The sequence below is a fragment of the Anopheles gambiae genome, chromosome X, assembly GCF_943734735.2.
Source record: "Anopheles gambiae chromosome X, idAnoGambNW_F1_1, whole genome shotgun sequence".
Classification (NCBI taxonomy): Eukaryota; Metazoa; Arthropoda; class Insecta; order Diptera; family Culicidae; genus Anopheles; species Anopheles gambiae.
The window spans coordinates 20,800,549-20,816,607 of NC_064600.1; the positions used below are offsets into that span (position 1 = coordinate 20,800,549).

Sequence of the window (16,059 nt, forward strand, 5' to 3'; positions counted from 1 at the left end):
ATATATATTTTGGGACCAAAGTTTGCAGACAATTTGTTGGTTTTGAATGGTTTTTTCAATAGAACCTCATCTCCTTCGGCTATAGGATTGGTTTTTGCGTTTCTACGTTTATCTGCGTACAATTTTCCTTTTTCTTTTGATTCTCTGTCTCGGTCCGCTGTTTCTTCATCTACAATTTTTGGTTCGTAAATTGATGGAAGTCTATCTCGAATATTGTATGACAAAAGCATTTCTGATGGAGTTCTTTTAGTGATTGAATGTGGGGAGGATCGATACATCAAAATATACTTGTTTAACTCTTCGACCCAATCGGTATTCATTGCTTGGCTAATAGTTAATCTTTTTAATAAAGAGCGATTCTGTCTTTCGACTTCTCCATTCTGCTGGGGCCAATAGGGGGTTGTGCTGACAAGTTTAATATTATTTTTAATACAAAATTCTTTAAATTCGTCACTGGAAAACTGTGGACCGTTGTCTGCGGTGATAGTTAATGGTAATCCAAAACGGGCAATAATTGGTGTTAACCGTCTTATAGTTTCTCCCGAGTCAATTTTTTTCATTATCTCTACTTCTATATATCGACTAAAATAATCAACGACAACTAGCAGTGAGTGCCCAGAAGGAAGTGGTCCGAGGAAGTCGATAGCTACATGTTGCCATGGTGCAGATGGTAATTCACTTCTTTTCATCGGTTCGGGTGCCGGTGGTGCAGATACCATCATACATCCTTTGCAAGTTTTTACGTAGTTTTCTACCTGTTGGTCTAATTTTGGCCACCACACTTTAGCCCGTAGTCGCTGTTTCATGATGGTCATACCGGGGTGACCTTCATGTGCTAAATGCAAAGTTTGCTCTCTTAATGAATTGGGTATGACAATTCTTGTACCGCGCAGCAAAATCTGGTTTGCAAAACACAATTCTGACGAAAATACTTTAAATGGTGAAGCATCTTCAGACCAAATATCTTTTTCTAATCCTTGACGGACTGCGTGAATGGTCTTATCAGTTTCTGAAACTTTTTCTATTTCTCCTAATGAAAGAGCGGCTGGTGATGCATTAAAAGCTACCCAAGAAACGTACTGCTCCACACATTCGTCGAATGTTTTTCCTTCTACAGTTTCCGTAATGGCTAACCGTGAAAGTGGGTCTGCGATGTTAGTTTTGCCTGGTTTGTAAACAACAGATACTTTGTACGACTGTAAACGCACCACCCACCTCTCAATCCTAGCGCATGGTTTTGATCTTGTTCCGAAAATCGTTTCTAAGGGCTTGTGGTCTGTTATTAGTTCAAAGTTACGTCCGTATAGGGTAAATGTACCTATAGTGGTGGTAGTACCAATAGTGGTGCTATTGCTCTAAAATGCGGTTCATAGGGCAAACTAAAAGTATTTAAGTTATTTAAGTTAGTGTGAAATGTTCTTTAGCCTTTTACAAAGGGTTTAAAAGTTAAATGGGGCCATTCCGTTACTTAGTGACCGAAAAATCCATTATTTTGTGAAATGGGTCAACATTTTTCCAAAATCCTTAGGATTTCATAACGAATCTCATTTTTCTGTTAACGTTCTAAATGACCACATAACCACGCAATTACTAGTTTTTCAACATAACTGTTATGAAATGTTATTGTTTTACTAAAATTATTTGCCTTTTGACCATATTTATGCATTTTTGAGTGTTTTTTACCATAGTGCCATTATAGGTACACAAAACAGGCATGTTCCTATAGTGGTTATAGTTATAAAATCAATAAAAAAAGGTCGTTTTAGATTTTTTCGGGGAAATTTTTGACATGTCGTACTGTTTTCACTAAAATAAGCAACAGAAATGAGTTTTATGTAGGTAATTTACCAAAAACAGGCCAAAATTCGCTTATCTGGCAGAATGAAAAATTGACTTCAAATCAAGCATACTCTTCCGGGTGTAGGTTGACGACAGGTTTGATGCAGTACTTTTGTCAATAGCTTCATCGATCAAATTTATACATTTTTTTACGATCAAATTACGGAAGAAACCAATATTATGGCAGCAATCCTTGCTATTCATACAAAAACATCTTCAAAACTAAGTTATATTGATATTATACACTGTTTTGAGGCATCTTTGTTTACCACCACTATAGGAACACAATACGACGACTATAGGAACCATACCACCATTATAGGTACAACGAAGCAATCACAAAAATATGTATTTTTTCGTAAATGTGATGTGTTTCATGGTAAAAATGGTTGCGATTGCGAAGATAAAACATATTCCAATTGCTATGTGTTAAAATATTCAGAAATTGTCTTTCCTGACACTTTAAATCCATTAAAACACATCGGTACCTCTACAAATTGCACCACTATTGGTACATTTACCCTAAGTAGAAATGAAATCGTTCTACAGCCCAAACGAGGGCTAAAGCTTCTTTTTCTATCTGGGCGTAGCGCCTCTCTACGTTAAATAAGCTTTTACTAGCATAGGCTATGATACGTGGGGTACCCTGAGCATCTATTTGAATTAAGACCGCACCGAGGCCAACCGGACTTGCATCAGCCACTAGCTGCGTTCTATCTGCAACATCAAAATACCCTAACGTTGTGGGACACATCATAATTGATTTTAATTTGTTAAATGCCTTTTGATGCTCAGATTTCCAGCAGAAATTTTGGTTCTGGCCTGTTAATTGTCGTAATGAAAACGTTATTGTTGCCAAATCCGGTATAAATCTCCCTAAGTAATTAACTAGTCCCAAGAAGCTACGAACCTCTTCTCCAGACTTAGGTTCTCTAAATTTTCTAATTGATTCTACTTTATCGTTATCTGGTTTAATTCCATTTGCTGACACAATGTGTCCCAAAAACTTCGTTTGCCGAACTCCGTATGAGCACTTTTCTGTATTCAAAATTACATTCCACTCTACTAAGCGTTGGAGAACCTTTTTCAGCCTTGTATCATGCTGTTCCTGGTCAGATCCAAACACAATTATATCGTCGATAAAATTCAAACAGCCATCGCAGCCGGTTAAAATTTGTTCCATTATCTTCTGAAATAATTCCGGAGCACAATTTATACCAAACATAAGTCGTGTATAGCGGAATAAGCCTCTTCGTGTGATGAATGTTGTTATGCTTCGAGATTGTTCCGATATCTCTACCTAAAATTGAAACAAGTACACAGTTAGTTTAGCTGCAGAGAACTTTTTTTAAAATTTTATTTTAACCTAAGTTCAAGTGTTACAAAAGAATTCTCAAATGTCAAAAAAAACTCCAAAACTTTTCTTATGCTGCATCGATGTTCATTTTCTTCATACCTGGTGAAAAGCATTCTTTACATCTAACCGGAGAAAACATTTGCTTTCGCTAATTGTGGAAGAAAATCTTCGAAGGTTGGTAAAGGATGGTTCTCTCTTTCCACCGCTTCGTTAGCTCGCCGCATGTCTACACAAATGCGAACGTCATTATCTCCTTTTGGGACTACCACTACTGAAGATATCCACTTCGCTGGCTCGTTTACTTGTTCAATAACTCCTTGATGTAGTAGCTCGTCCAGCTTTTTGTCCACCAGCTTTTCTAATGCTATTGGTATACGGCGATATGGTTGGGCTACTGGTATTGCATTGGGTTTGATAGGCAAATCCAGAACGATATTATTAATGGTTCCCAATTTCCCTTTTGTGTTTTCAACTGCATTTACTGGTATGCTTATTTTCAAAACGCCCATGAAGGTGGCAGTATCACGGCCGATAAGAGTTTTTCCGTCTCCTTCTACGACGTAAAAATCGGCAACTGTTTTAGCCATGCCCAGTGAGATCGTAGCTGTAAACATGCCGATCAGTGACAAAGATTGTCCCCCATATGCTTTAAGATCAAGCGCAGTTTCGCGTCGTTGATTTGTCACGTGAACATGTTGCGATTTCATCTCCTCCCATGTTACCTTGCTGATTAAATTGTACTTGCATCCCGAATCTATTACTGCGGTTAACGGAACACCACCAACATTACATTTTACTTCGCTGTTTTTGCCTGAATTAGTTAGATGAAAAACATATTCTGTGTTTTCATTGGCGATGTGGTTTACAATGCTTGGTTTTTGGTCTCCTTTGTTATTACTTGCGATGTAGTTGCGGTCCTGCTTTGAATATGTTTTTCTTGTATAGTCTGACTGCTTGGTACGGCATTTCTTTGCAAAATGGTCTCTGCCACCACATTTGTTACACAATTTTCCTTTTGCTGGACATTTGTTTTCTTTTGCAAGGTGTCCTGAGTATCCACATCGATGACACTCCCGTTGACTTGATTCAAGAAATTTTCTTTTCTTGCCATACTGAGGTTCTTCGATTTTATGCACCAGTTCAACTTGTTCTTTGTTATCAGCGAATAATTTTTCTTGATACGCAACAGTTTCAAAAATTTTGGCTACGCTCACTATCTTGTCAAGGCTAGCATCACCTTGCTTAAGTAATTCTCGGCGTAATGAAGCGGATTGGCAATTTTCAATGACCTGATCTTTCACGTATTCTTCCATCTTGTCTCCAAAACCACAACGGTCTGCTTGTACACGCAATCTCATGATAAAAGAATCGAAACTCTCTCTGGATTTCTGTTTTACTTGACGCAACAGATGTCGTTCGTAGGTTGGGTTTTGTTTTGGAAGAAAAAAATTATCCAGTCTGGCAATTGCTTCTTGATAAGCAGTCCTATTCGGGGTATATCTTTCTACATTTGCAAGTGGCCCGCAACTGTCGGTGTTCGGTAATTCTGGTAGTGAATCAAATATTTGCTGTACGTTTGAGCCAACAAAATGTAGTAAAAGGTCTTTTTTCCAATCGTCATCGTCGATTCGACAAGCCCGTAGCATAATTTCGAACGATCTGAGCCACTTTTTCCATTCCACACCTATATTTTCGGAATACCCTTCGTAACTGAACGGTTGAGCCGCAAGGCCCGGCATTCGCAAGATGTCTGAAATAAAATTCAAAGCACAAAAAAAAAATTAGTCCAATATTCATTTACATGCATGTAAGCATACATGTGCACACGTTTACACACCCACTCACACCGGTGTTAACCAGTGCAAATTTTCTCAATACAACCATGAACATGGAATTGAAGAGATTATTCATCCCTGCCTATTGTATGGGGGCGTGTGTGTGTGTCTTTATGTGAAAGGACAATACCGCGTTTATTCTTTCACGTTTTTCGTTTCTACAAATTCTGCATTGAAGCAACTCCTATCGTTTCATCATGCTCGCACACGCACACACATTGGGAGGACAAAACCACGTTTTGTCGTTATGTGTTGCAAAATTCTGCATTGAAGCAAATTCCAACGTCCCATCACGTTCGCACACGCACACACATTGAAGGAACAAAACCCCGTTTCACCGTTACGTTTCGTAAAATTCTACCTTGAAGCAAACTCCAACGTCTCGCGCTTGCACATACACACTTGGAGCCCATTCTTTTCACGCTTTCCGGGTACTTCTGCATTGAAGCAACTGATGACAAAATCCGGCGTCATTACGATGAAAATTATTTTTTTCATTTGTCACTCAACGGCATTTAAGCTATCGTTTGTTTGCGGTATTTTAGCACTGCATTTAAGCACGCAACCAATATTCACTTTTCCCACAGAACAAAACAAATTTATCATTCACTGCATTTAAGCAACCAAACCGGTAGTTTGGACATTCTTTGTAGTACCTTTCCTACACTTCAACTTTAACAATGCTTACCCATAGAATTCATAACTCTGCCTTCTTTGAATTTCACTTCTTTTTGGAGCTGGGTTCGTTTTTTTTTTTTCTCATCGCCAATGTAGTGTCGTGGTTTAGCACGTCTGGATCCTTCCTCGGTCTCCACACAACTGCCTCTTTATTCTTCTCTAGTCCATCATTCCCAACTGACATACCAAGGTTGCTTAACTAAGATATCCCCCAAAGGTTGCTACACTACATGAGCGACTTCAAGATGAACCGACGATTACGTCGGGCATTAGTCACATCGATTGGGCCCACATAGTCGACTCCTACATTTGTGAACGGACGCAGGAATGGGGTGAGTCTTTGTTCCGGTAGTTGTGCCATTCGAGGGTTCTGTGCCTTACACTTCTTTACCTTGCAGTGTCTACAGGATTTCATAACCCTATGCACGGCTGCTCTCAAAAACGGAATGTAGAACCGCTGCCGGATTTCGTTAACTACTGTCTCTCTATTGGCGTGTGCATGCCGCTCATGGTAGTGTCCTAGGAGTAACGACGATATGGTATGTTGTGAAGGTAAAATCACCGGAAATTTTGCATCATATGGGATTTGAGACGCGTTAGCAGTTCTTCCATTGAATCGTATAATTCCATGTTCATCGGTAAACGGGTCAACGTTATATAATGGACTTGCACGCTCGATAGTGGAGTTTATCTCATTGCCGTCGTTTTCCGATAGTATAGCAAGCTCTTTTGCGTAGTGCTCTCTTTGAGCTATTTTAAACAAAGTGATCTCAGCGAAGTGTAGTTCCTCGGATTCGAAAGGAACGATTTCGGCCTTTTCATTCGTTTTTATAAGGTGAGATTATTTTTTTGTAGCTTCCAAGGTTTTTATTGCTTTGCCTATTTGTTTGAGTCGGCAATTAGTAATGAATCGACGAATTGTGGCTACTGTTCTTACCAGCACTTTCCATTTAGAAAATCGAGACGCGTCTATCAAGGGACTTTCTGAGGTTGCTGTCGAGTGAGCAAGTAGTGATACCCGTCTTTCTTCGCTTGTGTGGGCTATTATATTTTGTTCCGGCCAACATTCCTTTGGGCGATAAAGGAATGCCGGACCATTTATCCACCTCCCTTGTGCATGTATTTCGGTGTCTCTATTCCATTTAGTTAGGCTGTCGGCTGGATTTTCTTTAGAAGGTATATACCTCCACTCCTTAAGGTCTGTCAGCGTACGGATCTCTCCGACCCGATATGCGACATATTGTTTAAACTCTCGTGGAGGTGAACGAATCCAAGAGAGCACGACTTTTGAATCTGTATGGATATATCTTTCTGTAATATTGAGGTCGTGATTCTCGCAAACGGTCTTCATCATTCTTGCTGCAAGCAGGGCTGCTTGTAGTTCAAGCCTTGGCACGGATAGGTGTGTAAGTGGTGCCACTTTACTTCTCGACATGACAAGTGCACAGCGAACATTGACTCCTTCCACCAATCGAAGGTACGCAACGCAACCGTAGGTCTGTTCACATGCGTCCGTAAATACGTGCAACTGTACTGCTTGTGAAGTGTTGAAGTGAGTTTCGTGAAAGTACCATCTAGGAAGTTTTAGTTTGAAAATGTTGGGTTATCCATTTTTTTCCATTTTACTAGCTCCTCATCTCCTATTAATTCGTCCCAGTCTATACGCGCTCGCCAGAGATTTATTTATTTATTTATTTATTTATTTATTTATTTTATAATTCTTGTCCGCCAATGATGGCCCCACAAGATATCATAAGTTATTATAGATCAATGTAGCGCAGACCTTCACTAATAGTGGACATAGATGTGTGAAAATCAACTCCTGCATAGAATGAATTAAAACTGCGTGCCATTGCTGATATCGGTTCATTTGCCGCATAATTAGTGTTATGCCTATCTACATACAAAAGGGACGATGAACGAGGACTAGAGCGAGGAACGTGTATGTTCACTTTGCTTAATAAGCGAGGTGCGTCAATTTATCCTTTTATCAGTTTGGCCATAAAGATTGTTTTAGCCTTTTCACGCCGCTTCTCTAATGATTCTTCACCTAACAATAAGCATCTTGTCCTATAGGGTAGCCACCATTTGGCCATCTAAGCTTTTTAATCGCGAAACGAGTCATTTTCCTTTGTACACTTTCAATGCGTTTGATCCAGCGGTCGGTATGAGGACACCACACAATTGATCCATATTCTAGAATCGACCTGAATAGACTGTTAAACAATGTTTTGATACACAAAGGATCATTGAACTCTTTCGTCATTTTCCGTACTAAACCTACGGTCCTATTGGCTCTGCTAACAACGTCTTCTATGTGTTTTGTAAAAGTTAATTTATGATCTAGTAAGATACCAAGATCGCGAATTGTATCTACACGGTTAATCGTTTGTCCATCTATGTCATAATTATAATAAATAGGTTGCCGGGCACGAGTAAACGAGATAATAGCACACTTCTCGATACAAAGGACAAGAAAATTACGATTACACCAGTCGGAAAACATTTTAATCACGCGTTGCAGTTCGTTATGGTCGGAGTGCGTGTTAACTGGACGAAATATTTTTACATCATCTGCATACATTAAGTAACTGCCATAGAGTAACAAAAGTAACAGTAACAGAGTAACAAGTAACAAAAGAGACATCATTAACATATATTAAAACAATAAAGGGCCAAGGTTGCTACCCTGAGGAACCCCAGATGTGCTTGTAAAGATATCTGAACTAGCTTTCCCAAACTTTACGTAGTAAGTCCTATTGATCAGATATGATCGAAGCCATGACAATAAGTGTGCTTGAAAGCCTAGCCTGTCGAGTTTTGCTATCAGTATATCAATGGATACACTGTCGAAAGCAGCTTTTAGATCAGTATAAATGCAGTCTATTTGAATCCCTTTGCTGATATTACTCGTACATTCCGAGACAAATTCAATTAGATTTGTGGATGTCGAGCGATTTGGCATAAAGCCATGCTGCGCAATTGCAATATAGTTTTTTAAAGGTCCTATCAATGCATTGTGGACAATTATTTCAATCAGTTTTGCACATGCTGAAAGAGAGGTGACTCCTCTGTAATTACTTGCCTCATTTTTATCACCTTTCTTGAATATAGGGATTAACGAAGATGTTTTCCACAAGTTAGGAACAGTGTGTTGGTCAAAGGACAGACGACATAGATGTACTAGATGCGAGACGAGATTATTACAACGTTTTAGTACCACAGATGGAATACCATCAGGGCCTGGACAAAATGACAGTTTTAGTTTACATAATGCAGCTGACATAGATTCTTCGTCAACATTGATGGTACGAACATCGACAACATTGTGGGGAGTATTTTTTAAAGCTTCATTGATTTGAGTTGCATTGAATGTTTGAGTATCATAAACGTCGTGAAAGCGAGATGCAAATGTTTTTGCTATGTCGTGTTCACAACTGGCTATTTCACCTTTATATTTGATGTTCTATGGTAGTAGATTTTTAGCTTTCCTACTCTTGGCATACGCCCAAAATCTCTTTGGTTTTCTTCGCATATATCTTTGCACACGGTATATATGATTTTTGTACAGGGATCGGTTGAAAGAGCGATAAATACGACTTAATCTTATTGCTCTATCATGATTGACACAGGTTTTATGGCGGTAGTATGTTCGAAATGCTGCTTTTTTCTTCCTTTTTACATATTGAAGAGTTTTAGTAGACCATGGAGGGTGACGTTGTTGTGTACGTTTAGGGACGCATCTATTGAATATAGCATTCAAATTTTCGGTGAATAAATCAACAGCATCATCAATACATATATCTGCGTGGTATAGCCTATCCCAGTTTGCACTGCAAATCATTTCATTAATAAGGTTTAGATCGGCGCGACTAAAATCAAGCTCTTCCGAGTTATTTTGCTCTTGCGACAATTCTAGCACTAACTGCGTTTGCATGTGTAATACTAAAGGAGGATGATACGCATCGACTCCCACTAAACTCACAATCGGTTTGTCAACTTGAGCCATTTCTACTGTGTTGTCGTCTACTAGCACAAGATCAAGAATATTATCTGTTGAGTTGACAATCCGATTAATTTGGTGCAGTCTGAACTGATCTATGATATCATAAAAGCTACCATTGTTATTATTTCTAGGCTTCTAATTGAAATCTCCCAACAAAATAAATTTATCGTCCTGCTTTAACTTTTCACAAATTGTTTCAATAGAGGTAAATAAGTCTCTCAATGTATCTTCCGATCTACTCAGATAAGGTGGTAAATATAGTGTGCCAATGTAGAGCACCCCCTTAGCTAGATGAATTTCAATCCATGTCATCTCGAGTGAACCGATCGGTACCGAACATTCACACGAGTTCAGATCGGACGAAACAGCTACCAACACTCCTCCACCGCGGCTTCGGGAACTGTTCAATACACTTCTATCAGTACGGTAAACACAGTATTCGTTCGCAAATATCATTTCCGATGGGACAGTATCATCAAGCCATGTTTCAGTAAAGGCAATCACGTCGTATTGTTTATCAGACACGGCCAACCGTAGTTCATCTACTTTAGTTTTCAAGCCTCTAACGTTTTAATAATAAACATCAAGAGGACATTTAGTGCTATCTTGGCGGGTCAGTGGTAAAGACAAATGTGTTATTGGATCGTTACCCAGTCGCATATCGGATTGATCGGTGCTGTATGCGATGAGGCCACTGTGTCTGTTTGTGCTACTGTTTGTTGTTGGGTTTGATCGTGCATTTCTGCTGATCGCTGATATGGTTGTTGAGACTTCCCCGTGGGACGCCAAAAATACTGCGGACTCTGACGACGATCAATAAATTCACGGAACACTAGACCAATCGGCCACGTTGAAGGGGAAAGAGCCTTCTCGCGGAGACTCATGGGCAATCCGATTTTAAACGAAATGAAAGTTAGTGACCCTTCATCTCGCCCGAAAGGAAGAAGGGGATAGATAACTGAATCGGCAGTTCCCAGGTACTTCTGGATAAGTTCGTCTATTTGTGTTTTTATAACTTCGGGAGCGATACGTGTGAGAAAGAACCAAAATCTTGGCTCTCTAGCTGGGACGGTTCTTATGGCGAGTGAAGGAGAGGTGCCTCCCGTTCCCGTTAGTAAGGGTGGGGGCCTGGTAGAGAGCGATCGGCGAGTCTACGCTTAGCTGCATTTGCCGGAGTGCCACACGATAACATATCATTACGGTTGAGTAGTGGTGGTGCAATATCCATGTTAGTATGAACGTTAGGTGTAGTGGTGTGTGTAGAGTGTGTATTTTTATAGTGTTTATCGACCTTATCCATGATTTCACTTTTCATAGAGCTGACCAACTCCGTTTTTAGAAGCTTAAGGCGAGAATCCAATTCATTAATCAACGTGGAGAAACATCCATCAAAAAAGTCTCTACATGGTTTGCATATCCATAAGAGTTGAGAATTTGGTCGCTTGAGCTCTTTGATAAAGCTGTTGGCCAGACCAACACACTTGTAGTGGTACACTTTCTTGCAGAAACCAGCACACGCATATTCATCATCCCCGACATCAACGTTACACGAAGGGCACTGAAGGGCCATCACACCACACGCACACTAATAAGAAGATAAATAATAGTTCACGAGTGACGCCAAAAGTTTTGCACCAGAAACGGAAAAGTTTTGTAACAGTTTCTCACACTAAGAATATGTTATTCGAAAGAGATCAAACACTGATCATGTGATACACAAGTTCTTCTATGAAGGCAACTATGGCTAGCCACCCAACAAGGCCGGTTGCACAGGTTAAAATTAACTTATCCAAGCAGTGAAACATCAACGGTCCGAACGCTCTATCGATATATCTGAGATCCTGCATTAATAAACCTCCGTGGATCAATCCGGGAGCTACAAAACCCAACGGGTCGAAGATGCTCATAATTACTCTTAGAGCCATTCGTTTTGATGGTCGTTTCCCTTCAAGCACGTAGGGTATCAAATCTTTGTGCCACGAGGAAGCAAATTGAAGAGTGTCTGTGATTGGGTCCCATATGATCCCAAGTACTCTTGTTTCAATACTTTCAGTTGACTTAAAGGTGATTGGGTTTTGATTGGCTTCGGATTTTTCCATGCATTCTAATATTGCTGGATCGTTGCTTACCCAGTTACGCATATTAAATTTTGCCTGAGAGTGAATGTGTTTCACTTGTTTCACCCTTTCTATCGCCTCTGCTGTTGTGTCACAACTATCGAAATAATCGTCCATGTAGGTGGAACGTTTTATAGCGGCTGCCGCGATAGGGAATTCAATTGAGTGTTCGTCAGCGTTGCGGTGCATAATATACTGAGCCGAACAGGGAGAGCAAGTGGCACCAAAGGTTGCGACGTCCATTAGGTATACGTCCGGTTCTTTGTTCTTGTCGAATCGAAACAAGAAACGTTGGCTGTAGGAGGGTCAAGTAGTACAGCTGATCGACGAACAGGGCGCCATCGCGAAACGCGGTTAGTAGCAAATATTAAGCCAGATAGGACAGATGAATTTTTAAACTGCGCAAATAAATATAAACACAAAGCCAGTTCTAAAAACGTCTACCAAGCTACTCATAATAAATAGATAGCTACATCCGTAGCAACACACGGTGTTGTTTACATTTATCCCAAGGTGCATTAAAGAGATCAGGTGGTGGAATCTGGAATCAAAGTGTATGTAGTCCAGGTGGTCTCATAGCATTTTTTATAACCAATTTTGAACATCACTTTTTGACAGAACGAGTGAAAACTTTTGCTCCAACGAGCTTTCTGGAGGGTTGACGAATACTCAAAACACTCTTTAAATCTTCAGTCAGAAGCAGAAGCGATAAAAATCAGCCTTCTAAATTCATACACATTGGGATAAGCCCACCTGTATATTATACTCACTTAGATAGCTGCTCGAAAACTGCTATACAATGCAAACAGCTGACAGGCTGAAATTTCAGCCTACGAGCTTCAAACGGAAAGGGCCCCAATGATAAGCGAGGTGAAAGAATGGTGAAGAGGGAAAGGAGGGGAGTAAGAGAACGTGGGTGTGAACTAGTGATGGGTAAAGTTGGCAAAAATCCGGAGTCGACTCCGATCCGACTCCAATAAATTCGGAATCGACTCCGGAAGGTAGGTCCGCGCTGCAAAATCCGGAGTCGTTCGGAATCGTCCGGAGCCGTACGGAGTCGCCCGGAGTCGCCCGGAGTCGCCCGGAATCGCCCAGAGTCGGAGTCATCCGGAGTCGTTCGGAGTCGTTCGGAGTCGTTCGGAGTCGTCGGAGTCGTCTCCGACTCCGGGCGGATCTAGTGGTTCCATTTTGCCGGAGTCGGAATTGAACTAACAATAGTCGGAGTCGGATCGGAGTCGTGGGTGCGCTCCATACAGCACATCACTAGTGTGAACTATCCCGCTGCGCAAAGCGATCGAAAACTTCTCAGCCTCTCGCTCAATTTAGCTAGAGAGCAAGAACCAATAATGATAAATCGTGGTGAAAGGACGAGGAAGAGGGGAAGGAGGGTGATACACACAGATGAAGGTGTGTATATCGCTGTGGACGTAGCGGTGGAGCAATTTAGTAATATTGTTAAGGCAGCTCTCCCTTTATGTTGTCCTCGTTCTAAACCCTCCTCTCGCCTTTCTTGGTACGATGCTACATTGCGGCCATTAAAGGCGGATAGGACACGTGCGCTCAAAAAACTCGGATCAACTCCTTCTGAGTATAATCGTAGAGTTTTCAAATATGCCGCTTCTGCTTTTCGTATTTATAATTGGGCCAGTTATAGGTTGTGTCTTGCAAGGCTACAATGCATGCTCTATCGTAATCCTAAACTTTTTTGGTCTTATGCCAAGAAGCGTCGTAATCCCTCTTCCCTTCCTACTTCCATGTCGCTCGGTTCGGTCACTACGGACAATGCTGCTGACACCTGTTCCCTATTCGCTGAGCATTTCGCCAATGATCTGTCTAGACCGGAGAGTCAACCTTTGACAGAGTCTGAGGGCATATGGCCTGGTTTAAACTCCGACGCATGGGTTGAGGGTATTGTCAATGTTAATACAGTCTCTGAAGCTCTTAAAAAACTTAAGCCATCCTTCTCCCCTGGACCGGATGGAATACCAGCCTCGGTTTTAAAAAAGTCACCTTCTCTGTTCGTCCCTCTATTGGTAAAATTGTTTCACCTATCTTTGTCCACGTCTTCATTCCCTTTATTATGGAAGCGAGCATGGCTAGTTCCCATACACAAAAAAGGTAACCCGTCTGTCATTTCCAATTGCCGTGGCATCTCAATACAATGCGCAATAACCAAGGTATTTGAGCATATTATCCATACCTATGTGTTTAAACTCACCTGTTCTACTATTATCCCTCAGCAACATGGCTTTTTTCCTAACCGTTCTACAACAACTAACCTTATGTCCCTCACCTCTTTCGTATCATCCCAGTTAGAGTCAGTTAAAGAAGTTGATACTATTTATACTGACTTCAAATCTGCATTTGATCGTATTCCTCATTCCTTACTCCTTGTAGCATATCTGCTATACAGAACATATTGTAATACACACTATCAGCCATAGACACATAGTAACACACTTTGGAAAGCCAAGTCACACCATTGTAACACATTCATTATAACACATTCAGTAAATCAGATCATACCATACACACCCGGAAGAGCTCAGGCCACACCGTTCATATAAAAACAATTGTGACACACTTAACAGAACCAACCGAAACGTACAACATAAGCAGGAACAGTTTATGCTTTATAACCCAAAGCAGGAACAGTAGAAGCATTAAACCCAAAACAGGAACTTAGTGACAAGAACCATCGTTCTTGTCAACAAAAGACAAACGTAACTAGCTTAGTGAAAACAATAACTTTCCAACATACAACCCGGAACCAAATGTGAGAAACCCTTAACTTCATTTGAGTATAAATAAAACCAACTCCGATCATGGCAGGTCAGATTCGTTCGGACTGTCAGGATAGGACTATGCCCATCCTACATCTATCGAGTTCTCATTTAAAGAGTTTAGATATGTCCCCCTGCCCAAGGTAAGGCCTCTAAACTCCAACGTTTCCAGTAAGGGAAACCTCCTAAAGGTTTCTATGATCGCCTGGACGATCAAGTGTCGAACGTCCGCTTCGAAACAGTATCCACCTCAGTTCTACTTAATTCGGCAAACGATGACGAAGGCCACCCTGACCAACGCGAGTTCAAAGTTACTACATGGCAACCGTCCCAAAATCGAACATACCGTGACTATCTCAAAACATACCACATGGCGACCGTAACAGCCATCAAACATATTACATCCTAAATAAAATTTCACAACTTGACGTCAATAATCTTTTTGTATCTTCGTTACGTTCTTTTCTATGTGATCGTTCCTATAGTGTTAAATTTAATGATATGTTTTCGACTACCTTCTCATGTAGTGCAGGCGTACCGCAAGGTAGTGTCCTAAGTCCTAAGTAAGCTGTTTATAATTTTTATTAATGATGTCCGTACCGTCCTCCCTCCTGAGTGTTTCCTCTGCTACGCAGACGACCTCAAAATCTTTCTCCCAGTTTCGTCTCCTAGTGATTGTATTTCCCTACAAAATATTCTTGATCGTTTTTCCTCTTGGTGTTTTAGTAATTCCCTCACATTATGTCCTGATAAGTGTAACGTCATTTCGTTTAGTCGTTCGCAGTCTCCAATAACTCACTCGTACGTCCTAAATTCTGTGCAAGTCAATCGTGTTTGTGTCGTAAAAGACCTCGGTGTCTGGCTTGACAGAGGCCTCACCTTCAGCCACCACATTGACACAGTTGTCAATCAGGCGCGGAAAACATTTGGTCTCCTAAAGAAAATTGCTTGCGATTTCTCCGACCCAATGTGGTTCTCAAACCTCTCTGGTCAGATTTTGGAGTACTGCTCAGTAGTTTGGTCCCCTACATCTCGAATCCACGTGGAACGTATCGAGCCGGTCCAGCGATCGTTCACCAGGTTTGCTATATGTAAAATCCTGGGTGGATTGTCCTCCCCCATGCCTCCTTACGAGGGCAGGTGCCGGCAGCTTGGCCTAGAACTATTGGAAAACCGCCGTTCCCATGCCCAATCCACCTTTATGGTCGCATTACTCCTTGGTAATATTGATTCTCCTTCCCTTCTTTCTTCTATCACTTTCTACGCCCCTAACCGTATTCTTCGTAACCGCCCTCCCCTAGTGATCCCTTCCCGTCGAACTGCAGTGGGCCGTAATGACCCCCTTCTTCGTGCAATTCGTCGATTTAACTGTGTATATTCTATGTTTGATTTCAAACTTCCCTTGTCCTCTTTCCGATCCAGCATCAGAACCATCCATAATCCC

At 41.0% G+C, this 16,059-nt stretch overlaps 1 protein-coding gene across 4 annotated transcripts; it reads right to left on the reverse strand.

The window, feature by feature from the left end:
• Positions 1–128: 128 nt before the first annotated feature.
• LOC133391233 (uncharacterized) lies at positions 129–6,171 on the reverse strand. Of its 4 annotated transcripts, XM_061643318.1 has the most exons (3): positions 5,014–5,713; positions 3,296–4,946; positions 129–3,139 (listed from the first exon to the last, which is right to left on the reverse strand). In XM_061643318.1, exons 1-2 carry the CDS (start codon positions 5,105–5,107, stop codon positions 3,319–3,321), a joined length of 1,722 nt encoding a protein of 573 aa, XP_061499302.1. In that variant the 5' UTR covers positions 5,108–5,713; the 3' UTR covers positions 129–3,139; positions 3,296–3,318. The 4 variants fall into 4 exon arrangements, with proteins under 4 accessions (XP_061499302.1, XP_061499311.1, XP_061499315.1 ...); XM_061643327.1 differs by lacking the exon at positions 5,014–5,713 and adding an exon at positions 5,720–6,171 and having other exon boundaries at positions 129–4,946; XM_061643331.1 differs by having other exon boundaries at positions 129–4,946; positions 5,034–5,713.
• Positions 6,172–16,059: the final 9,888 nt, after the last annotated feature.